The following is a 24,756-nucleotide window of genomic DNA, read 5'->3' on the forward strand; positions in this document are numbered from 1 at the left end:
TTGTGGTCGGCTCCAAAAAATTCCAGTAATTGTATCCTAAGTCAAACACCTCAAAAAATTTCTCTCATTTTCCTTTTTTTTTTCTCTCGAAGATGTATAGTTAAAAGCGACAACGTTGCTCGGCAATGCAAACGTTGAGTCCGCCAATATCACATAAAATTCATTTTATAAGCAGCCGATGGGCAGTTATATAAGACAACTCTCGCACGTAGGTGACTTCGGGGCACCTAAATTAAGTAGCAACAGGGTCTCGCCCCCCCTTCCCCACACACAGACTTCCTTACATTAGTGTGTGCGCAAACAAAGGCGTGCCACATCGCCCTGTATAACGACATGATTACGGGAACCCTATACAATCTGCAGCGAATGAGGACGACTACTCAGCAGAAAGATTGGTGATGAGAAATAAATCAGCCGAAAGACTATAACGTGTTGATGTGGGGATTACTTCATGTAAGCTCCTAAAACATAAACATCTTACCCCTACCAAGAAACAAAAAAGTGTAGCTCAACTTCATGCTTGCCATAATTGTCCAGAGAGCAAACATGACGCGCCTTGTTAACCATTTCAAAACCAAGCCCAATGCAGAAGTTTTGTAACCCCGTTAATAATTCCTAAAAGCCCCTGAAATAGATTATAGACGAACGCTTAGGTGAAAGGCATTCTGGTTTGAATTATGTCAAAGAAACAGAGTTTGAAACGGCAGATGTACCAGTATGCAAAAAGGCGTTCACTCCGTGGACCAGATACCGAGCGCGGGATTAGAGAAAAGGTCCAGGATGCTAGACGAAGAGATAAACAAAGAAAAGTTGGATTTGACTGACGCAAGGGAGCGACGGAGCAAGTGAATCATCGAAAAATGTTTTGGTCCTTCAGGGTCTATCTAACTGGTACTGTGAGGACCACTCCACATTACAGCGTGAGGCGAAGCACTAGGAAACTTACCGCTTCAGTGTGTACAGGATGAACGGCAAAGAGAAGAGCAGCCGCGACGCTCGCCTTTGGAGCCACCACCATGGAGCAAACCCTGTAGAAACAAAACGAGCAAAAAAAACTTACACAAGCTCGCGAATTCAAGCGGACTGCCTCAATTTATGCAGTTTAGGGCCCAATTCGCGTACCTGCCACTTTATCCCACCAAATGCACCATAACATACACAAGGTCATGTAAGCCGAGCATATTAACTTTCATTTTACCTAAGCGAATTGTGGGGATGAAAAATATACTGGTTGTAAGTGGTTTTGAAATATAAATAAAAAATCAACCTGGCATGTTTTTTCCTTTATCAAATTTTTATCAACCCGGTCATGTTTGTGCAACTTCAGATTTTTAAACCATAATCCCGCAGCGTTTACCCTTCGGCCTGTGAGAGCGGCTATCACAGAGCATGGCGGTGATAATGGCGAGAGTACATGCCTGTGCGAAAAAAAACATTTAGTGAGAGAGTCGTCGGCTGGGGCATCTGTTGAGGCGCCGCAGCTAGGCCGCAGCGAATTGAGCGTTTTACGTTTCTGCGTAAACTCGTCCATTTCATACTATCGCCGCATAAAATGTCGATGCACCGGCTATCAACGCTACACGAATATTTTTTTTAATTCGGCAGATTTGTTCGAAGAACTGCATAAACGCCTTTATCTTAACTGTTGGCGGGATTTATTTCCCTTTGGTTTTTGGTATGCTTTTTTTTATTTCGAACGCTTCAAATTCTGGATCATCGTGCCACCTCGAAACGCGCTGAAATAACAGAGAGAAATTATTGGTTAGAGATAAAAGGTTAGAGCTTATCAATAGTGATACCAGAACCACATTTTCAAAATTAAAGACATGCAAATTCTACCAAGTTTCAATATTCTCGCGCAGCACTTATCAATGTGCAAATTGACTAATCTGTAAATAGAAATATAATAACAAATACACAGCACAACTTGATGATATATAAATTTGCACTGAGAATTTGAATAAAAAATATTGCTCGACTAGTCATCAATAACTATGATGAAGTGAACGCGAAAGCAATAGGGTTGAACAGTAGAAGGGATATGCCATATCAGCTTTCTTTTCGGCGTTCCGCTACTCCCGCACACTTAGGCTTTCTACTTTTAAGATTTATTTTGCGCATTTACCAGAATTTAAAATTATGCATCGTTGATTTGCTTCCTTGAGCATTTCCGCTGCTTCTCTGACTTCCTTGCGTGAGACATTGGTAGTTTAAATATATACGGTGGACCCATTTTACAACAAAAACTCTCTAGCAATCTTGCACTAAGCCCGTAAATTGTTGTTCTCTTGCTATAGATAGGATACAACACTCTATGCAAAGATAATGACGTCGGAAGGGAGAGAAAAATTATAAGGATGTTATTTATTGCTGTAATGCGCACTGGAAACAAACAAACAAACAGCGCGCTCCACGCAATGCATTCATCGCGAATTCCCGGAAATGGAGCTTGAAGCTATGAAAGTGACACAGCGAACGCTTTTCAATACAGTTCTCTCGGGAGCGGAAGTAGCGCTGTTTGAATGAACTCCGCTTATCAGACCACTTCCTGTCTCATATGAGGTCTGCCGCTTCCGGAACCTTTCATTTCACTTAGGAAGTCCGGTTGTGGAAGCAACTCCGGTGATGATACAAGCGAAGCAGCGGTATATTTTGGTATTCACAAAATAAATAAACACAAAACTTACACAAGCCTCAAAGGTTGGGATGAATCCATTGGACGCTAAGTGGATTGCAAACTTTGAGGCTGTGTGAAGCGAAAAACCCTCGCATGTGGTTGCTTCTCACTCGTTTAGAAAAAAAAGCAATGTCGAATACAATTGCCGAAAACTTATTCACTTGAAGGTAAAATTATTTCCATTCAAAAGAACTTATCGAAAACAGGCATTTACCTTGTCGCCCAGAACATATGCTGATTATGACAGGTGTGGACCTGTTCCGAAGTGATGTTCATGATTTTTTTACTATGCCAGAAATACTGCTCGTACTTCTATCGTTGCCTGACTAAATCGTTTATGTTCCGGGTACAATGTATGTGAATTCTGTTTAAATACATCCTTGTATTGTATTTCATTCATTACGTCAGGTAAAATTTGTCGTTCCCCATGAATTCAGTCACCAGGTAATGTTAACCAGTAGAACACTTTCTGGCCCCGGCTATGACGTAAAAAGCGATGACAAAATCAGCGTTGCTGCTTATGCCCCCGTCTATTGTGTGGGACGTACTGTCTTCTACAAAATAACTTCCCCGCTGTGACGTGGGCTCTATTGCACTTCGGGCTTGAGTGCTCTGGTCTCACCTCACAAACTGTAGCAGTTATCAATTAGTTACCTCAGGGGAAAATTCAATCAGACTTCAAGTACCTAGTGGGTGCGTAGTACAAAAATATTCCAACTGCAACCTCATGTCCGCGTTTGTAATTAAAAATTATCGACCTGGTGCAGTGAAGGAACGGACAAAAGGATTCTGAGTCGGCACTCGGGAAATATGGAGTACAGGACACTACCTGTCACTATTACGAAAGGCCACAGTAAACATGTTCACGCGCAAAATTATGATACTCCGACACATTGACACTGCTACATTTCCACATACTTACTTTTTCTTGTTCCTACCACTATTTCTTCGACCACTCAAACGTACTATATCGTAACAGCAATCCCTATTACCCGATGTAGCGCTTCCACATGGTTAATCAAAACATATTTCTATAAACTATTTTCGATCCAATTAGAATATAGATCAAAATTATCCAATCCAAATTAGAAATTAGAAATACAATATTTCTATAACCTGTCTCGATCCAAAAATAAACAGAAAGAAAAAAGGGATCGCATTCGAGCATGGAGCTTCTGGCGCTAATCAAAGAGCAAAAGTCAGGAAAGGTTCCGGAAAATAGGGCGCGAACAGTCAACGGCGAGAGAACTGAATTCACCTCAGCGATACGTCACTGTGTTTATACTGGGATAAGCGACACCGAAGAAGTAGAGCGTGAGAGGTGAGAGGGAGAGAAGAAAGGCATTTCAGGGTAGGCATGGCAGAGGACGCGGCTATCGACATGGGAACAGAAGTCAGCAGACACGAAACCAATTCTCTTTTACATTTATCCCGACTCTTACATAGGCAGTTTTTTTTTTAAGACTAAAAAAATATTCGAAATTAAACGCTACTGCTTATCGGTATTACGCAATCACCCTTCGCCTGTACAACACCCAAGGCTGCCGTTTGTTGACATGCAAGCATCCGTTCAGGAGGCCTAGTAGTTGTAAAAGTTGCTAGTGTGCTTCTTTCGATGAGTTATTCGGAAGACTACGGTTTTGCGAGCTGGAATGAGGCTAAAAAAGTGACGCCGAACAATCTACGAAAGAAAGTGACTCGAAGCACTGTTCAGGGACCGCCCAGATAATATTGCCATTTAAGTGCCTTGAGCATTCAAATGCAAGAACTACGTGGTCGGTTAGTACTTCATCCGTATTTCAGAGACTGTCTCGTGCTACTCCAACCATACCTGAGAAAAAGGAGGCAGACTACAGAGTGCAGAAGCACGTTGCCCAGGTGGTAGCCCATCGGTCGCAGTTCATGCAGCCAGTAGTTTAGCCGAAACGTCAGCACGCAAAGGGGCCGGTATGACTTGTGGCTGTGTTCCTGCGAGAGAAAAAATAGCAACAGTTTAATGGCAGTGTTGCCCACTTTCCGAATCGCCGTTCACTGTGCGACTGACTTGCTGTCTCATTCCCGAAACTCCGGTCTTAACATCAAATACCGTCAAAGTTTCGAACGCCAAGGAACGACCGACAAATTTATTTTTCAGCCGGAAATGTTGTACGCCAGGAAAGAAACGAGAAGTTTATTTTCAAGCCTACGAGACGACGAAGGATTGGATGGGCTGTAGTACGGACTGGAATAAGAGGAGGGGTGCAAGGGCGATGGTTAAGGGAGAAGGGACACCTGGAACAGCGAGGGGGCAGTTCGTCCACAAAAATTTTCAATGCAAGATCAAAATTACTAACGGCATCACATCGCCAGCAATCAGTGATGGCTTGAGGAGAAAATGTTTAGCCCGGCTTACACATAAGGGCGACAACCAACAAAATTCACTTTCCAGTTGCTAATCATTCAGCACGTAAAAGCGCCTAACGTACACAATTCCATAGTTCTCAATCATTCCTAGCTAAATATTAGGTAGTTAGGACGAGCATGCACGAGACACTCAAACCTCCGCTGGTGTTTGTTTTCGACCATGACTGTTGCTCTACTACTGTAAATGCACGAGGCTCGATGTGCGTTCCTAGCACAGTCTAGCTAGAACGGCGGAAAGGCAACATCTAATCCAATCCAGCGAAAGTAACATTTTTCGCTGGCATTTTTTTCGCAGTTGCAAACGAACTCTAAGTTGCTTGGCGACTGGCCAACAAGGTAGGGACAATTTAGGTTGTGCTACAGAACTCAATACATTTTACAGCGTTCAGAATAAAGGGATCCGGATTCGTTATGCACCGAAGCCTCTATAGTGTGCAACCGGTGTACAGACGCTCATGTGCAGTTTTGCTCATACTTCACGCTTCACGTTATTTAGTGGCATGGCGTCGAGTCACATACAAACAAGCATGTGTTAGAAAATTGTGCCTTTGCACACGTCTTAGCATAAACCTCACAGAACCACCATACGATGGGGACTTTTGCAGAAACATACGCAGTGCCATCATCGAAAACAAAGAAAAGCCACGTGGGCAGAAACAAAAACTGTGTTTAAAAGCTCAACACTCATGTGACGAAATGAAAAACAGACAAAACTTATTTCCTGATCAAAATTCCACCACTTCGGCAGCAGCAACGCAGAACGTGCGAATGACGTACGAACAGTAAAATGCAAATAGAAAATTGCGCAATATGCTAAGCATCCCAACGAACGCCGCCGAGATTGCCCGGGCCGGGAACATGTAATATGAGTTCCCGGCTGGGTGTGTTTCGTTTACGACCGCGGATCTCCGAAATGACTTCCTTTCGCCGTTCCACAGGGAAACACGCAACACACGAAACAAACAGAGCCGTTCCGGACTTCCTAGCTGCGACGGCTACGTATGATTAAAACTTTTGTTCGTGTTTATTGGACATTTGCGTCTCCGTATTCACGCCTCGCGAAATACACAATAATATACTGCGTCATTTTCCCCCCTGCCGTAGAGATCCAAGAGAAAACAAAAGATTGCAGTATCGAGTGGTCGCTGGTTTATGCACGCGTGTCGTATATTTGCTCAATTCCTGTGTACCGTGCATTCAGCGTGACTGGAATATGTTGGGCAAGGCATAACGTTAGCGGGAGCAAACCGATCTATAATTTACTGCGTGCATGCAGAATTTGCGCCCGAATTGTTGACAACGCGGTAACAGTACCAACGCTCTTTTTACTACACTCAAGGGAATCTTTTCTTCAGTATCCTTGCCTATCAGCAATACACTTCAATTCCCGAAGCTTGAACAAGCGCTGTGACGAATTTTTCCCTTTGCTATCAACAAAAAAAAACAGCTTTTGTGGTATTTTCATGACAGAAACCTGGCTTTTGCTTGATGATAAAAAAATTCACAGCCCTCTATACTACTCGTCAGAAAATTGCTATCCCTCGAACCGTAATCACGAGTGTGCGGCCATTTCCACTTCCTTACTCGTAAAATAAAAAAGACGTTTTGATCAGGAACTGCCCGTGATAACTTCCGAATCGGTGTGCATAGAACTCGGAAGATTTCCGTTTACCATCCCATGCTAGCAAAAGTGTCCTAGGCTGCATATATTGTTCTCAGTCGTCATCGCTGTCGGACTTCTGTATCGTCCTTACCGCCCTTCTCAGTACCATTTCACCCGGAAAGAATAAAGTTGGTCATGGGTAAAATTATAATGTCTCAGACGACAACAATCCCGCATGCATTGAATACATCAACCACTTTTTTGGATTTGGCAACCAACTATTATTCACCCTCCCCGCTAGATCCGTTACTGGCCATGCGGGTACTTAAATAATAAAAATAAATCGCATATTTTTAAACATTATATCACCTTAACACTGTGGCGTGTTCTAGATGTTAGCATCACTGATAATCATCCAATTTTTGTACCGTAAGCTACACTGGCCGAGGTTGAGCAGCGTCGCGTGGATCTTGAAAGGCCGTGCTCCGCCAGCGCGAGGAGCAGTGGACTAGATTGGATTAGATTTGGATTGGAATAAATTAGTTGTATTTTGAGATTATGCCTTCAGTGTCACCGGAAATGTTCAAATGCGATGCGCTTTGCCCCCATCTTTAGGGCTTGCCTGGCTCGTTATTGTATCCTAAGAGGCGTGTTCACTCCAGGCCAAGAGTCGGCTGATTCGGAGGTGTGCCCGCAAGCAGTCGGTGCTTATGGCAAAACCAAGCCAACGAGAACTCACTAGCGCGTTAGTGTCAGTCGGCACGCTTTCTACCAACTCGCTTGTGGAGAAATAATTGTTACTGCGCAAAAATGGTCAACTTAGTATAGAAAACGTTACCCCAAAAACAACTAAATCAATTTTAAAAAAAGATGCGCTCACTGGGATTGAAACAAATGAATTTCAAAACAATGCGCCTAAAGCCCCAAATCACGACGCCATAATCGAGCGCTCTTATGAACGGATATATAAGGTATATGTCATATAGCCTGTTTAAAGTCTTATTCAGTTTTATCATTTTAAGCAGCTTGGAGTACTATTTCTTGAATAACGCTCGTGCAGTAAGCGCCCCCAAATTTCCACAAATATCTCACCTCTAGCGACTGCATTCCTTATATGGAAAAGCGATCGCAAATATGTGGTCTTGCTGCGGACCGCGGTGCTATTTGACCGAGCACAAGAAGTGCTTTGCGCACATTGGTTTGACGCTGTACAATAAAAGTTTCGCTTGATTTTATTTCCATCGTACCTATATTAACTTCGCTAACTCTTCTCCAGCTATTAATTGGCATAAGAATTTTCTACTACCATACAAGTCACCGATGCGTCGATAGTGCGCTTGTGTGGAGCTACTTGGTTTTAGAGCTTGATACAGCATACGAACTAACAAGCTAAACGCACATTCTTCCAGGCAAAAATCATGTCGTGGCTTTGTCTCAACTGAGCAAACAAATTGTGACTTCCCGCCGGCGGCCAGCCGAATAAACGCTGGGCCGACTGACTCTGTCGAGGGGCCGGCGGGCCGAGCAGTAGCGCAGTAAAGCCGAGCGACCTTGCTTTAAAGCCATACTAAACGTCATAAAAATCAGCAAGGCGGATGCAGAGAGGAGGACAGCGTTGTCGCACTGATTTTTATAGAACATATATTTCCGTAAACGCTGCGAGAGTAGTCGACCCATGGCCTAGAGACTCCAGAATACAATTCGTCGAAGTAGTCCCAAAATGTGTACAAATCGCTTGACTGTTCCCAGAGAATGCGAGTTTTTTTTTTTTTTTTTTCAAGTCTACAGTACATGAGCGTCGCGGGGGGAGCGGAAGCTTGGCCGCGATAGGCAACCAGTCGTTTGGCAGGTAGAGCTGGCGGCTGAGACGGCCTGCTTCATACTCGAAAGTAATATAGCGAATTCTTGAAATGAGACTTTGTTTACCACGTATGCATTTTAATTAGTGCAAAATCTAGTTCGTGCCAATGGTTCCTGAAACCTAGCATGCGTTTTCTCCACTGTGCGTAATTAGAAAAACACACACTGTATACCCACAGCATCGGGTCCGCTGGTAGGACGCGCTTTGGTGTGATAATGTCCGTTCCAGCCTCGGATTTCGCAAGTGTGTGCCGAGCACCACGCGATCACTTCCGGGGGGAGGTAGAGAGACAGAGAGAGAAGTAACTTCCCTGTGCAGGAGCGGCGCTCACGGAAATGACGTAAAGAAACTTTCCTGTCCATCGGAGTATCATATTTTCAGAAGCCAAGCAGCAAGCCTCATCTTTACACACTCCTGTTGTCGCTGCACCATATTCCGGTTTTATGGAAGCACTCGCTTCTGGTTGCCACCATCTTAGCTTCCGGCTGCGGGTGATGACGTCTTTCTGCGGACGCCCGATAAGCACGGCTGATAACCGAGGCAGCTGCAAAGCAACTAGCGGCACCAAAAAATGACGCAATAAGCCTGATAACACTGTCGCATTAAAAAGAGGTATACCTTTGCACACAGCTTAGCAATTCGGGAGCACGCCGCCAAGCTTTACGGCGGACACGTCTATTCAATTTAGCGTTGATTCTGTTTGCAAAAGCGTTACAATGCCAGCAATGCACAACGACAAGAAACGACCTGGTTCGGACAAGGTTTTCTTTTTTTTCACAAGTAACCACATGGGACAGTATAATGAATGAAAGCAACGTTATTCCGGTTTTGGACGATTAGCTGTCTGTTTGCTCTGGATGGGAAAACGCCTGTTGCGAGAACGCTATCCTTCCATCGTCTCTTGTTCTCCATGTGTATCGCTTGCACTAAGCTGGTTCTTCAAAACACCTCCTTGTACCATTACAAGGACTACGTACTATGTATTCAGGGCATATACAACGAACGATTTTCGGAACCAAATTACCTGGACTTCTATGCAAATCCTGAATTCTCGATCGCTGCGAGGCGCCCGCCGTGGTGCCCTTACAATTATAAACATAACTAATTTACAGAGTTACGATTACGACAAGGCAGGGCATACAACTGCAGCAGTCGAAAATACGAATACCAAGACCTCCGAGCATTCATTCTGCTGTGAGTGAATGAACCAAGTACTTTCCTCTGATTGCCTTTCGGAAGTGCGACTGTTAATTCTTAGGCAATATTATTCGCCTTTGCTCCCACTAGTTATTTCATCATGTCTTATCTCGCGCGTGTATTGTAATGCGAGCACGCGTTTTCATCACTCAATAAACCGGAGGGCAGTAATTCTAATGACCATGCGTCACATATTGGATAAGGCGCACGCGACAGCCTTATCGTCATATAAAAAGTACCTAAACAGAGTTTACACGCAACTGACAATTTCAAACACGACGACCCGCCCTATCAGGTCGATGAGACGGCCGTCCTGAAAGGCCGTGGTTCAGAACGCTGTTTTATGACCTACCAGGTACATCCCTAACACTGGACATGCTGACGCATTGATTAATTCGCAGCGTTCGACGAACGGTGTGTTGTTTATCCTGGTCTAAAAGTTAGCGCATCCCATCATTGGGCGAACCGGTTAGCAATTTCCTCTATCTCAGCACGCCCGACAATTCGGCTCTGTGCCCGCCTGCCCATTGGTCCAAGACAGCTGCTTTCTCTACAAATCGTTCCAGCCGTACAGAAATCCAGCGGATGCTCCTTTCAACGGCAACAACGTCAGCTCACTTGCCTGCAGTGCTCGACGTAATGTAGGAGGGCCGACAAGTCATCTCCATGTACACGCAGCAAGTAAGAGCTGACTACGACCGCCGAGCGGAAGGAAGCAATACGTCAGTTTGCGCAGGTGAAGTTGCAATACCCTTACTTTAGCCGGTATCTAAGCCAATTCCTCCCATGTCACCAAGGAAGGATCGATCAATGATCGTTAGGCAATCTAATAACGTAGCTGCCACAACCAGTCAATACAGGCGTGCATAAGCGAGGGAGACATCGTGAGCCATAGCTTGGTGTTTGTGGTAGCACCCGTAATTGAGTTGGCGTCTTGGCAAAATCGATCGTTGATAGATCGCCCTACCTTCCGTACACGTAGCCGGACCTCCACAACGACGCCTTTATAGACCGCGAGTAACCCACAAGAAAGACCTTACCGCGTGTCCACGATCGTGACAAGCCTTGATTAGCCTTTCCGAAGAGACCGCAGGACTGTATTTATTACATCAAGGGAAGAAAAAGTAAAAATTGGTGGCTCTAGTTTCCTTGACAACGCTGTGAAGTGAATTACACCAACCACTTAACGAACAAGGACCTGCCACCTGCCAAGCACATGCCACCTTCACCTGCCCCTTCGCCCTCTTTCACTGCCTCGTTATTCTTATCACCAGGACAAACAGATTTTAGCACCCTCTTGCGAGTTTTAGTCCTACGGAAACGCCTTGTGGGCACCAAATACCGTATTTCCAGATTATAACGCGTACCTCTTTTTCGCTGAAAGTAATTTTAAAATTTGAGTGCGCGTTACCATCGGGCCCGAAACCGCAGTCGGCTTTGGATGTTGCCCGATATCGTTTTATTGTCAAGTGGAGCTGCAGGAGGAAGTTTACAAAGCACAAACACTTTCTTTTCCCCGGTTGCGTGTGGCAAATAAAAATTCTCCTAGAATGTACGTAGTGTCGCGTCTTTCGCACAGGGCGGTAGAATCGGTGTAAAATTTTTTTTTTAGAATTTTCATGAGTAAGCTTATCTGCGTCTTACAACCGGGCGCGCGTTATAATCGTGCCATTACGATAATCGTAACCTAAAACATTGACAAACACAGGGTTTCATTCACCCATGACGTTTGTTGCGTTTTTAAAGTCACAACGGCCACAAAAGACAGCGGGCTTGGAATGCGGACCGAAAAAAAAGCCACGTTGCTTTGTTGAAATGTTCTTCCTCCAATATTATATTGGCGGTGGGATTGATGTGATGACACATCAATCTCATCTTCCCCTACCATTTCCGGCCTGGCATAAGTGGCATGGAGGTTTGTTTAGGAAGATTTCATTTTTCCTGCATTTTGCTCGAAGGGTCCGAAAACAGAGAATTCGCGCATGGTCTGTGTTGCGCTGGCTCCGGGTGCGCCTCGCCTCACGGTCTTTCACTAGCCAATCGGCAAGTTGCCCGATCGTTTCTTTAGCACGCTTGCGACGACGGGCGTCGGCAAGCGTACACTTGTCCGCCGAAATATCATTCTCAACGTTTTCCTCGCATTTTGGGGGCATTTCTTCGCGTCTAGACTTGCAACTTCATCACCAATGCCATGGTCGTTCAGGCATGGAAAATCTCGTAACTGGCGCCATCCTTTCCACGGCTATGTCGACTCCGCACACAATAAAATTCGACGCCGTGTAATGGCGGCAAGAAGCACGACCGCGCAACGTAACCACGCAGATATTTCTGCTGACAATAGCCGCGCCGCCCCTCTCTGGCCCTGAGAAACACACAAACTTGTTCTCCAGAGACAGTGGCAGACCGCGACTTTTAAACGCAGAGCATTTCTTTAACTCACATGTAGCGTCCGCCGTCCGTCCGCAACAGCTCAGCGCGCAGGTGCGCCCTCTCCCCCACTCCTCCTCTCCCGCATCAAGCTACCCTCCTCGCTCTCAACAACAGGTCCGCACCCCTCCCCCTACACTATATATAAAAAAATAATAGTTATCGGCGCCTGGTTTCGATCCCACGACCCTGTGGGCGGAACGCGAGGTACATGGTGCTCTACCCACTGCGCCACAAAAGCGACACAGAATCAAAGGGTACGAACGCGCCTTATATCCTTGACTCATTCAAACTACGTCAAGAAGCTGCTGATACACGGCAGAAGTTGCATCGATCTCGTCTTCACCAGTTGCTGCAACGCACGACCACTGCTTAAAGACCCCTTAACAGTACACTTTAGCGACCACGAAGCCGTCATTCTCAGCGTCCAATACAACGACAACAGCAACAAATAAATAAACAACGACTTACAACAACCTATTCCTTGCCTTCACTTCTTCCGTCACAAAAAAAAAAGAAAAATTGGGCCCATCTCTCCACGAGGGGGGACTCGAGTCGCAAAATCACGAAAGCAATAATTATTATATGAAATAAATAATAATAATTAATAGTAATAAGCAATAATAGTTAACACATTCACTACCACCACCCCCCAAACACTAACGTTAACGCAATACACCCACCCCCTACGCGACGCATTTACTCGAGTCCCCCCTCGTGGGTGCATGGGCCCAATTTTTTTGTACGACCAAATGTTTTCTACTGCGGTTGTAGTATTTCATTTGTTATCTCAGCAGTCAGGCATCATTGTAAATTTTCATAAAGGTACACTGCAAACATCACTTACATATTGATTTTCTGCCGGTTATATGCACAATGTTTTATTTGCGCTTAGCAATGTTGACAAGAATGAACACTGCCCCCTGATTTATATGTATAAAAATGGTTGCGTCTGTATATACGTCTTGTTAACTATCTGCTTTAACTTTGGCCGAGCGGCTGAATCGGGCGCCAGACAGGCATGCATATATACAGGCTGGCAGACCACACTTTCTGCGTTCAAGTATCCCAAGAAAGGCTATCCCCTTTAAAAGTCCCTTAAAATCATTGTACAGGTCCAGGTGTGAGGTGGCGCATCTTTCTCTGTCCTGTTGGTACACAGGTGTTGTCTGGCAACACCGCGGATGAATCGTGGCTGATAGAACCAAAACAATCAACTTTCGCATCCGATTCGCTGCGCACGAACGCACAACTGTCTGTCGTCGGGAATGGCCCGTCCAATACATACTTCCTTAAAAGTGTAGCCGTATTTTACAGAAGCGTAATTGACCGTGCATTAACAAGAGTTCACCACAAAATCAACCTAACTATGCAGAATAAGCCTACCAAAGCGCAAATAATTTGGAGGACACTACGGCCGAAATATTCTTGCAAGTTGACTAAGAATAATTAACTGCGTATGTATTTTCCAACGTCACAATAGCGCTCGAAACACAGCAGTTCTTAATTAGGTGAATTTTATAAAGTCAGTATAGTATTAAACAATGTGCCCTTCACACGTTGGTATGAGGTAAAGTGATTAGAGCATGCGCAGTATCGGCATTGAAATTTGGCCTTAACGTGATGAAGGCACCCCTGGTGAAAGCCAACGTTTTTATTTATTTATTTATTTATTTATTTATTTATTTATTTATTTATTTATTTATTTATTTATTTATTTATTTATTTATTTATTTATTTATTTATTTATTTATTTATTTATTTATTTATTTATTTATTTATTTATTTATTTATTTATTTATTTATTTATTTATTTATTTATTTATTTATTTATTTATTTATTTATTTATTTATTTATTTATTTATTTATTTATTTATTTATTTATTTATTTATTTATTTATTTATTTATTTATTTATTTATTTATTTATTTATTTATTTATTTATTTATTTATTTATTTATTTATAAAATGCTGGAAGCTCATTGAAGGGTCCAAGCACAGGAAGCATCCCAAAAAATTCATATACACAATACCTGTGGCACAGTGATGAAAATAGGTGTAATACTTAAACATGAATGCATCGAAGTCACAAAAAATACACAATACACGCAGAGCACTGATGAAAATAGACTGACTACATACACAGAATACAAATTGCAAAACATGCCATTCAGGATAGCGGAAACTACCTAGCTGCACATTTTGCAGTGGTACCTATTATGTAAACCATCGCGTGGGGCGGCTTGCTATGCATACTAGCACTTCTTTTTAGATTTTCGGCCCCATGACACACGCTATTTATATTATCATTGCCCATTGACTCTAAAGCCAGCGCAAGCGTACCTATGCCAACGGTGACGTTTAAAACGCGCCAAAAACTTTCCAATGGTGTTGTGCAGTATGAAATGCATATCTTTCTCCTATAAGAGAAAACAACGCCGGAGTCCCAGTACGCTAGATGCTGAAGAGGCTCCAAATATTATTCATCTGCAAACCTAGTTAAATTTTCTTTTGTCTAAGATCCCCATTGTTTTTGCACTCGTGAGACCGATCAGTGAGGCTGGAGCTTATTATTGTACCCACTACTAACATTACCAAAAGTTTGGCCTACCTTGTGAATAGGCGTCCCCCAGAAGTCGTTAGCGAACAGCCGGCCAATGGGCGTGGATGGCCTCAAGTCCCGGTTGTCGCGCACCGCTGAGGCGTCGTCGAAGACGAATCCGCAGCCCAGTGCGTTTGCATAGCACAGCCACGAAAGGGCGCCGACGACCATGTACCAACGCCAACCGACGTGCCGAGATCGGCGCCATATTGGTTCACGTCCAGGAGAGGAGCATGTCTGTGAAGGAAAGGGTAAAGACGCGCCCTTTGCTGTTAAAACGACTAAATAAAGTGAACAATGGCATTCACGTGTCAGTGAAGCCCACAAGAGCGAAATAAAGCAAGACGATTACTCGACACCTGCTGTTGCACTTGAAAGATAAATAAAGCAATGCTAAATCAGAGAACTAACTCTGTAGCTGATCATAGTGCGAATCCCGAACACGATACGCGAGCGCCGCTTTATGTATACAGGTCGGAAATCTCACGAAAGTTAATTGGAAAGAATACAAGTATAGGTTGCGCATAATTAGTTCATACTAATAGAATTAACTATATACAGCCCCCACGTATTGAAAGCATGTACTTCCCTCTCCCATCACTGCATCCTTAGACGTGCTGTTTAGTTACAAACTAGGATAAAATGAGTACCACAACAATTATATGTCCGTTACCGACGAAAATTACTCATCCTTAACAAACGGGCTCGAGTCGGATAAGTTTTATAACAACATCAATATCAAGGGTGCGGGTTTGGGGTTGTTCAGATGCACTGAAGCGAGAAAATACCGCTAACGGAGACGATAACAAAGTTAGTACCGTGAGTACAAAGTGAGTACAAAGTGAGTACACTGATAACGATACTGTTTATTACAATATATAGAGCATAACGATGAACAGCTATGGCACCGTCAACTTTTGTATTCTTTCTACGGTAAAATAAACCGCTTATTACAATGCTCCAGTGCCACGTTATCGGATATAAATATTGAATCCCGTCATATTGTGCACCAAAAGTGCAACAGTGAACGACGCGGTTGCGCAGCCTACTCAGGTAGAGTCTTTGTAGGAGGCCCAATGCGTGACACAGTCTCTCGGGGACTTTGTTTCCGCCAAGGACATTTACCTAAGAGGTGAAGCACCTATAGATACTCTTGGAAAAGATTTGCGCTAGCTTCACACGCGGCAAACAAAGTTGACCAACTGTGGCTTATTTTCCACAAATTAGTAGTAGTACGACCTTGCTGGAATGCGAATAAAATGTTTTGAGCTATGTTCCGCATTTTATTTCGCGAACCGCTTATAACAATTATCGTTTATAACGATAGGATTTCCTTGGCACTTGGATATTGTTTCAAATGGATTAGACTGTATACGGCTGCATGTACATCTTGCTGTATGCGCGTTCGTCCATGTTAGCGCTATATTTGTCCCATAAATTAGCTGGCTTGACGATTCATCGGTTATGTTAATATTTAGAGAATACACCAGAAAGAAAACTAAATGAACAGTATGTGTTAAATAAAGGCAAAAATATTCGTTCACATCTTCCAAATACACACGTTTGTACGCTTACCCACAATCACTTTCTATTTCGCTTGTTTTCACACACCGTCACATACCGGTACTCAAGGGCAATAGCAAGATACGAAAATAAATACATATGTTACAAGAAGGCAGCAGCAGCAGAATGGATACCGATAGACGGGTTTAGAAGAAGCGAAAGACAAAATAAATGGCTGCCGCTTAGTTAAGCTAACTCTGGCGTAGTCAGCTAACTCATCTAACCCAACCGAAACTTTGGCTTAGCCTGGTGAAGTCGCTTGGTTAGCCTTCGTTTTAGCTGTAATTATTGTAGTGTTTGTACAAAGCTTGCCGTTGTTTACAGTTTTAGTCTCCTTTATGGCGTTTTCCGAGCCTAACGGCTCGCTCTTCCTTAGTCACCGACGCTAGCATTCCGCGCTTGGCATTCCAGTAAAGCCGCTCGCCCGGCGATAACCATGGGCTGGTCAGTCGCCGTTTCCCAACGAAGGATTCAGCCTCCACCTCTTGCGAACGCTCAGTGAACACAAAGCGTCCCGGCACCGCTCTCATCCATGGCCAAAATCTTATGCACGCGCTGAGTCACGTGGCCAGGCGGCAACCCAGGTGTGGAGAGCGCAAACGCCAAGCCTGCACTGGCGTACAGGCACCGGCCGGCTAGCGAATGCGGCTGTCACGGGAGCGTCTGTCGGCGGCGGAGTCATGTGACGCGTCGTCAAGGGTACAGCGTAGCTGCGGTCAAATGAAGGTAAAATCCTCGGCGACGGCGAATTCGCTCGACGAGATTAGTAGAGCGTTGGATTAATAACTAGATGGGGATACGAAACAAAAAAATTCGGAGGAAAAGAATGCGGCAGAACAGCGCGGGACGGGGAGATTGGAAGTCGTTAGGAGAGGCCTTCGCCCTGCAGTGTATTATAGTAAGGTTGTCGTGGTTGTTATTGATGATGATGATGACGGAGATTTTCATAAGTTCCTCAGTATTCAGGGGTGGAGTGATCCAAGGACTCGACTAACATTTCAAAGGAACAAAATAAACGCGAATCATTGGTGCCATAGATACTTCTTAACACGCTGCTTCCATTAGTGAGCCTTTTTAAGGTGCTTGTTGCCTTCGCTACGACTACAGGACTCCAATTTCCGGGACTGCCACCTGTGAGCACCATCAGGCTTGTGGTCTTTTCTTGTGAGTTGGGTAGGATGCTTCTGGCGCTAGTTGTGCTCATACAACCGCGAACAACCTCATATAAATGAACATGCCTGTCGCAAGGATAGCGTGGCACGCTTGGCCCACGAGCAGAAATTCCTTCAAATGTGCCAAAAGATTAGATTAATGCTGTAAAAACAATTCAGGCGTTGAAAAATGTTACTAAGACAGCAATTTAGGACAGTGAAGAATCTGATACCGCACAAGCGTTGCAAAACTAAGCCCACTCTAGTAAATTTAGTGGTTCACAAGTAACTGTTGATACGTTTTTAAGCATTTCGAGCTCGATCAAAAACTTCCGTAGCTGAAACCATAGTAAAACCCACTGTGTCCACAGCACGCATGTTGTGCCAGGTTCAAGCGAAAAGTTCACCACAAACATGCTCTTGAACGCAAGCATAAATGCGCCCCTATCTGCCTGTCTCACAGGCGCTAAAAGTTACCAGTTACGCAAAAAGTATATGCTTCATTCTCTGTCAAACCGCTACAATAACTGAAATATTCCGCCTACAGTGCGATACATCTAAGAAGACTCCAAACAGCGCCCACAACGTCGCCGGCCTCCTTACACCAAATGTACCCGGACGAGTACCCGAGTGATCAGTGCAGTGTGTGTAAGAAAGGACCGGCCAACCGGTGGCACATCATGTGGGACTGTGCCGCCGACCCAGACGGCGCGCACTTCGAAGAGTATCCGGAGGAACTCCAGAGAGCCATCGAATCTACAAGCAAGACAGACCAGTCATGGGCCATCCAGCAGGTCTTCGCCGCGCTCGAAAGGCACGGGCTCCGTAAAACGGTCTTGTGACGAGTAGGGTCGCAGAAGAAGACGCGACGCCAGGCCACGTCGAGGCGGAGCCGTAACCCGGCTCCTGCCTACTGCAGGGTTTGTTTCAATAAAGTCCTTCCCAGTCCAGTCCAGTGGCCGCCCTTAGAGGTAACACGGAGCGCGTGGCAGCGCTCTTCGGAGCTCCTCTACAGGCGCCGGGGGAATCTTGCGGCACATGCGCAATGAGTGCCAGAGGCGGTAATAGCTGCGCGTCGTCTGCTACAGTCCCACCACTTCACCGGGAGCGCTCTTGTACAAAAGCACTACAGTCACGGCGCCTTGTTAAATCATTCGAACTTTGCTATCGGGGAACGCTTGCAAGGTGCGCCGAAAAATTTTGCTTTGTAAATTATCTTCTAGGAAATCAAACATTTACCAAATCAACATTCTGTGTCTTCTGATTTTTTCTTTGCAAGGAAAAAAAATTCACAGCATATCCACGGGGTGAATGATGATGAGTGGGCGAAGCTCCTGACGGGAAATCATCGGTAAAACCGTGACTCTTCAGTGAAAGTTCGCCCACTACATCTGTGTCCGAACGTAACGTCTAGAAAGTCTCGCTTAAACCGCGCGTCGGCACCTTGGGGCTGAGCTCGCCTGATGCGTTTTGCAGACGCCTCACGAGCTCTCACTGCATCGGGGTCTGCCTGCCAATACGCGCGCTTTCTCGCCGCTTCCACTTCTCTGACGTTTTGGAGATCCTCTTCGCGCCGCAGCCGTGCCGCTTCGCGTACGGCAGGGTCCTCGCGCCGTTGCCGTGACGCTTGGGCCTCTCGTTCTCGAACGCTGGGATCTTGGCGGCGTCGTCGCGCAGCCAGACGACACGCTTCGGCCTCCCGCTCTCGTACGGCAGGATCTTGGCGGCGGCGTCACGCAGCTTCACGGAGCGCTTCTGCCTCGCGGGCTCGCACATCTGCAGCCTTATCCATCGGGCGACTCCGAGCGCGCGCCAACAGCGAACGGATTTTATTACAACGCTCCCCGCCATCTAGTAAACAATCCAAGAACTAAACTAGAGGTAGCCACGCCATCTAGTAAACAATCCAAGCGCATCTTTTCATCATATACAAGTACCGCCATCTAGTAAACAATCCAAGAACTAAACTAGAGGTAGCCACGCCATCTAGTAAACAATCCAAGAGCTAAACTAGAGGTGGCTACATACATACGTCGAGGATGGACAGACCCACGCCTTAAGGAGCTTCGCCCCTAAAAATCCTGAACGCGAACCCCTGTAACCAATGTGACCCCGCGGAATTAGAAGGCGCTTTTAAAACATTCGTGTGCAGCGATGAGTACTTTCAAAACTCAGTTGCAATAAGTTTCTTACACCGCCGTGGCTAGATGTGGGGGAGGGGGGCGTTGCAGACGACGCGTAGCTAGCTATATCTCCGCCTCTGGCGCTGATTGCGCATGTGCCCCAACACTACCTCGGCGCCCGCCGTGGCGCTCGGCAGAGCTCAGCCACGTCATCCATTTTACTTCTAAACATGGCCGCGCCATTACATTAACCATTATGATGTGATAGCAAGAAAAAAATTCTGTTGTCTTTCCAACACAAGGTTTACGGATCCACAACTCCCGAGTCTAAATATCCGTTTGTTTGTTTCTTTCTCACGTACCACAGTAATGGCGTATATGTGTGCGCGGGAGTGCCTGAGTGTGCTTTGAGCATGTGGGCGCGTGGTTATTCGTTGCCGGCCATTCATCCACTACTTTCGTGCAACCAGAACTCAATTACACTTGTAATGTTTTGTGCATGCCTTTCCATGCCAAGAATAACCGAATATGCGTCTACATTATGCAAATCTTGCATCTTGCGCATAAACATTCTGCCGTCCTATGGAGTGCTTTTTAAGTGACACTGGTGGACGATGTAGTAATTGCTCTAGTGCATAACCCAGAAGGTTTGCCTTTGTAAGGCAAGTTCCAGGCCGGCGCTAAACGACCGTAAGAACACCCACTGGGATAGAGCCTCGAGCGGACTCTATACTAGAGAAATGTAACGGGTTTTCAACGGGTGAAATGTCCCCTAAACTAGAAGGGCTAAGAAACTCTAAACAAAAACTTAAGGAGGCGTTTTGCAGCGGCAGAATTATGCACCAAGGATGAAATTTGTATCGCGTCAGGCATTTCATGACCTTTTAATTTCGTTGACTGCGAAGGAATGACAAACACATGGGTGTACTCCACGCATGGTCATTAGGAGTTGAGTTTCTTGGTCGGCTTTTTACTGCGAAGCTCGATATGTCTAACATCCCCCTTCCCACCCCCCCCCCCCACCCCTCAGCTTCCATTCCGGTGGCTAAGGCGTTGCGCTGCTGAGCACGAGGTCGCGGGTTCGATTCCCGGCCGCGGCGACCGCTTTTCTGATGGAGGCGAAAAGCAAAAACGCCCGTGTGTACGAGATTTCGGCGCACGTTAAAGATCCCCAGGTGGTCAAAATTAATCCGTGGCCCTCCACTACGGCGCGCCTCATCGTCTGCGTTGCGTCGGCGCGTTAAACCCTACAATCAATCAATCAAATCAGCTTCCATTCCGGTGAAGCTGCTTTACTCCGTGCCCCTCCGGCGTTCGTTTTGGCCAACAGCGGTCCCTCTTTTGCCGGTGTCTTTCACTTTCAAACAAGCTCACAGAAGCGGTTGCTGGTTTAAGCGTGCACGTGCGGGAAACGCAGGGAGGTAGCGGGGGAAGGGGGCGTGCACGCGCAGCTATGGGCTTCATGCCCTTACTGATGACATGTCCTTTGTGCTTGCGGAAGGCTTATACGTGGACGTTCAAAGCCGGTTGAGACCTGTCTGGTATCTTCACTGGTTGAGCTAAATTGGATTGTGTGTTACACAGACAGTGAGACGCCTACTACGCGGGAGGAAAACAGATAGCGCCGTGTTTGTTCCCTAGAATAAAGCTCACGTTTTTCCAACGTTGCTTCAGCTAAATTGCTAGGAAATATGCTCAATCGCAAAGTACAAACGTGCCTTGTTTCGCGCACCCAGTCGACTGCGGCCAGCTTCGCAGGTCAGCCATCATCACACAAGGGCACTAATTTTTTTCTTTGCACCTGCAGATTTTTTTTCAAGATCATAGACAATTCTCATGTTCCCGGTGGCTTTCGTAGCCCAAACTTCATTTAACACTAACCTTTAACTCAGCACCGCTAATGCACATGATGTAAGGCAGTCAGATCGTTCCTTAAAACAATTTCTAGAATGCCTGAATTCTAGAGCTAGTTTTACGTGAGTGACAACCTCCTTAACTAAATTACTCACTATTCAAATTTACAGCAAAACGCATCCAAATAAAAGAATAAACAGCAGAAGACGCAGCTGTACCATTGCAAAAAACTTTCCAAAGGTTGTGCCCTCGACAACAAAGCACTACGTGTTACTGGAGTAAAACCTGCTACGCCCAGCATACATCGCTGTAAAATGATAACGCCGAACTGATCACTCCTGTCAACGTAGGTATCAAGCGAAAAGTAGCGTTGCAGAGATTTGTAAGTAACACTATGCTACTTATAACGATGAGTGTTTCATTTGAGAAATTTATAAAATAAATACTCCTTAAATACACCATCGTTACACCTACACTGTTCAATATTTCCAAATCCCTTTACAGAGCGTTCCGCGGGTTTGCACGAGAAGACTTTCGGGGCTTCGAAGGAATTTCAAGGCTCAATGTGTAGACCTTCAAAAACCACACTTTCTGGTACCAGCAGAAATAGGACCGATGTTCAAGAGAAGATGGACAAATGAAATGATGAGAAACTGTCGCATTGGGTACATTGCTGCAGGATTGCCTCAAGAGGGGTACATGTCCTAACGAGAGTTTCCTTGTTGAAACGACGGCTGCAGGAACATTTTCTTCGAAGATTTCTTACAATTCTTCGTAAGACCTACACAAATTAGCTTTTTGAGTGTTTTACAAAATTCAACCTATTATTACGCAAAAATCAACCATGGAACAAACCATCACACTATCGTTGCGTAGTCTCTTGTTGCTGTTACGTTGAATTAACAGGAAATTTCAAGGCATTTAGGGATTTAAATAGTCCGTAAAAATCACAGGCATTCAAAGGCACTGAAGGTTTTTAAAAACCCGCGTGTACCTACACCTGCCAACTTCAAAAGGCCTGTATTTTATCATCCGTAACCCGTTCACCATCTGTAACGCGAATTTGTCCCCGAAAATACAAGTTTTGGAAGGGCAGTTGAACAGTAAACGCCCATGCCAAACTCCGATTGACGTTTACCAATGGTTTCAACGCATAAATCTGCACAGGAACGATAACACGGGAGAAAGTACGTGTCGGTAAGAAGTTACAAAATCACACTGAAACAAAAACGTTCCAAAGAACTGTTTAGGCAACGCCCAGCCACGCTTTTAATGCTGAGTCGGTTCAAAAACTCTGTACCAATTGGAATATAAAAAAAACACATGGGTAACCAGAAACCCCTAATAACTAATGAACGAACGAGCCCTTGAAGGCAATCATATCGTTTCTGTACTGCTCCACGCTAACTCTCGTCCTCGCGCTTTTCTTCGTATTTGCGATCCCCTCTTTGTGATACCATTGATAATTACACGTTGTATGCACCTTAGCGTTTAACCCATAACTCAATTTCAAAACGCCCTGCAGGCCGCAAATACGACTCGAAATGGCGGGTGTGGCCACACATGGACTGATGAAACCACACCACGGAATGATTTCAGCGAGCTGGCAGCCGTGATGGTCTTCGCGGGAAGCGCTAATTGCGATCGATTACGCATTAGAAACCCGGGAATATAGAGCGAACGCATAGCGGCCAGGGATGACGAATCAGCTTCTCCCTTCTGGTAAAGGCCACAAAAAAGAGATAAGAACAGCATGAAAATTATACCGGTCGTGCTTTCCCTTCCTAGAGATGACGCAACCGAATTCGCAGGGAGGATTGCGCTCTAGCAAAACTGCCTCGTGGACACTGCGATGAAGCCATAAAAAACTGGCCGGTAATAATGTGATGCGGTATATAAGTGTGGAAGAATATTTATATTGCTGCTAACAAAAACACCGCTAAATGATGATGATGATTGCTATTGGTTTCCCCTTTGAAGCGGGGTGATGACATGTCATCTTACCAAAAAGGACTAATATAACCATGTTTTACACTCTTGGTTTAATACTAGCGCTGCTTAGGGCAGGCACTAAAGTTTATTAGGCCCGAAATACTTTCATTTCCCTGTTACAGGTGGTAACTGTCCTAGGCAATATTCCCCTCTCTGCTTTTCGTCCACCAGAATTCTAATCTTCTTTTCGTCCCCTCGACAGCCTTGAAGTTAACTTCCTCTCTGATACCCTTAAATCCTAGGGCTTCTGGAAGCCCAATATTCCCTTCATGTTGATTTGGATGGATACCCTCACATTCTAACACTATGTTCAACATAGTTTCTGTTTCTTTTCTGCAGACCACACATACCCCATCATTTTGTGAATACTTCCCCACAAAACTCTTAGTTCGCAGGCAACCTGCTCTAGCCTCAAAAAGCAAAGCACCATACAGCGTGTGAGGACTCCAAGCGGTATGAAATTTTCCGCAGCCCGAGCGTACCTCAATCACCCACGCCCTTTCAGTGATATCGGACTTACACTGCGCATTTTGGACCACGTCCTGTAGCAGAAAATTGATAATATACGCGGAACGTACTCCGCATGCGCGCCCTCAAAGCAGCTTGGGGAAAACACGTCTCTTCGGTTTCATTGGGAGAAGTTTTATTCATTAGTGTTTGATTCCGGTTTGAGAACCGTAGTGTGTGCGCCTCCGAACTGACGGTTTGCCCCTACATATGCTCGTTTCTCTGCAAGCAGTGCTACTCCATTATGGGATACACCCGGAGAACGTAGATTGGACTGTATATTTCTCATTCTGCCTTCCCGATGTGCTGCGACTTCAATTTTCTTTACTCGCCATTGATTAAACAATGTGATGTTTTAATATGGATATTTTACTGAATATTCGACACAACAATAAACGATCATCACCACGTCACAACGGAGTCTTCAGGGCCAAATTTTGTTGCGTGGGTAACTTCGGTGGCCCAGTGTAGATGGGTACACATAATGAGAAATACCTGCGTGTTTGTGTGCGCCAACTCTACATAACACAAAATTGGTTAGGATCTCAACATGCCGAGGCCGCAGTGGGGCTGCGAGCGACCGTGGCGGAAGCAACTAGTTTGGATGGGCCCCATCAGTGTTTCTGAAGTGTTGCAAGAGAGAAGGGGAGATAGTGTTTGCTGAACTGGTAATATTTCCACGACAGAGTTTTGCCTCTTAACAACGGGCGCAGGTCTCGCCGGGGGTAGGGAAGAGCAGTGAAGGGGGATTGAAAATAGGAAGGGCAATTAAATAACAGGCGATGTACAGGCTAC

The 24,756-nt window shown here is 45.2% G+C and overlaps 1 protein-coding gene across 1 annotated transcript in view; it reads right to left on the minus strand.

The window, feature by feature from the left end:
- Positions 1-24,756, minus strand: part of LOC144142220 (protein O-mannosyl-transferase TMTC3-like) — a 233,619-nt gene that overhangs the window by 50,967 nt on the left and 157,896 nt on the right. The window contains 3 exon segments of the mRNA XM_077673580.1: positions 947-1,028; positions 4,509-4,645; positions 14,781-15,008. Of these exon segments, the coding sequence (XP_077529706.1) occupies positions 947-1,028; positions 4,509-4,645; positions 14,781-15,008 (447 nt within the window).

Source organism: Haemaphysalis longicornis, unplaced genomic scaffold, assembly GCF_048455015.1.
Source record: "Haemaphysalis longicornis isolate Haplotype H1 unplaced genomic scaffold, Haemaphysalis longicornis Haplotype H1 scaffold_6, whole genome shotgun sequence".
Classification (NCBI taxonomy): Eukaryota; Metazoa; Arthropoda; class Arachnida; order Ixodida; family Ixodidae; genus Haemaphysalis; species Haemaphysalis longicornis.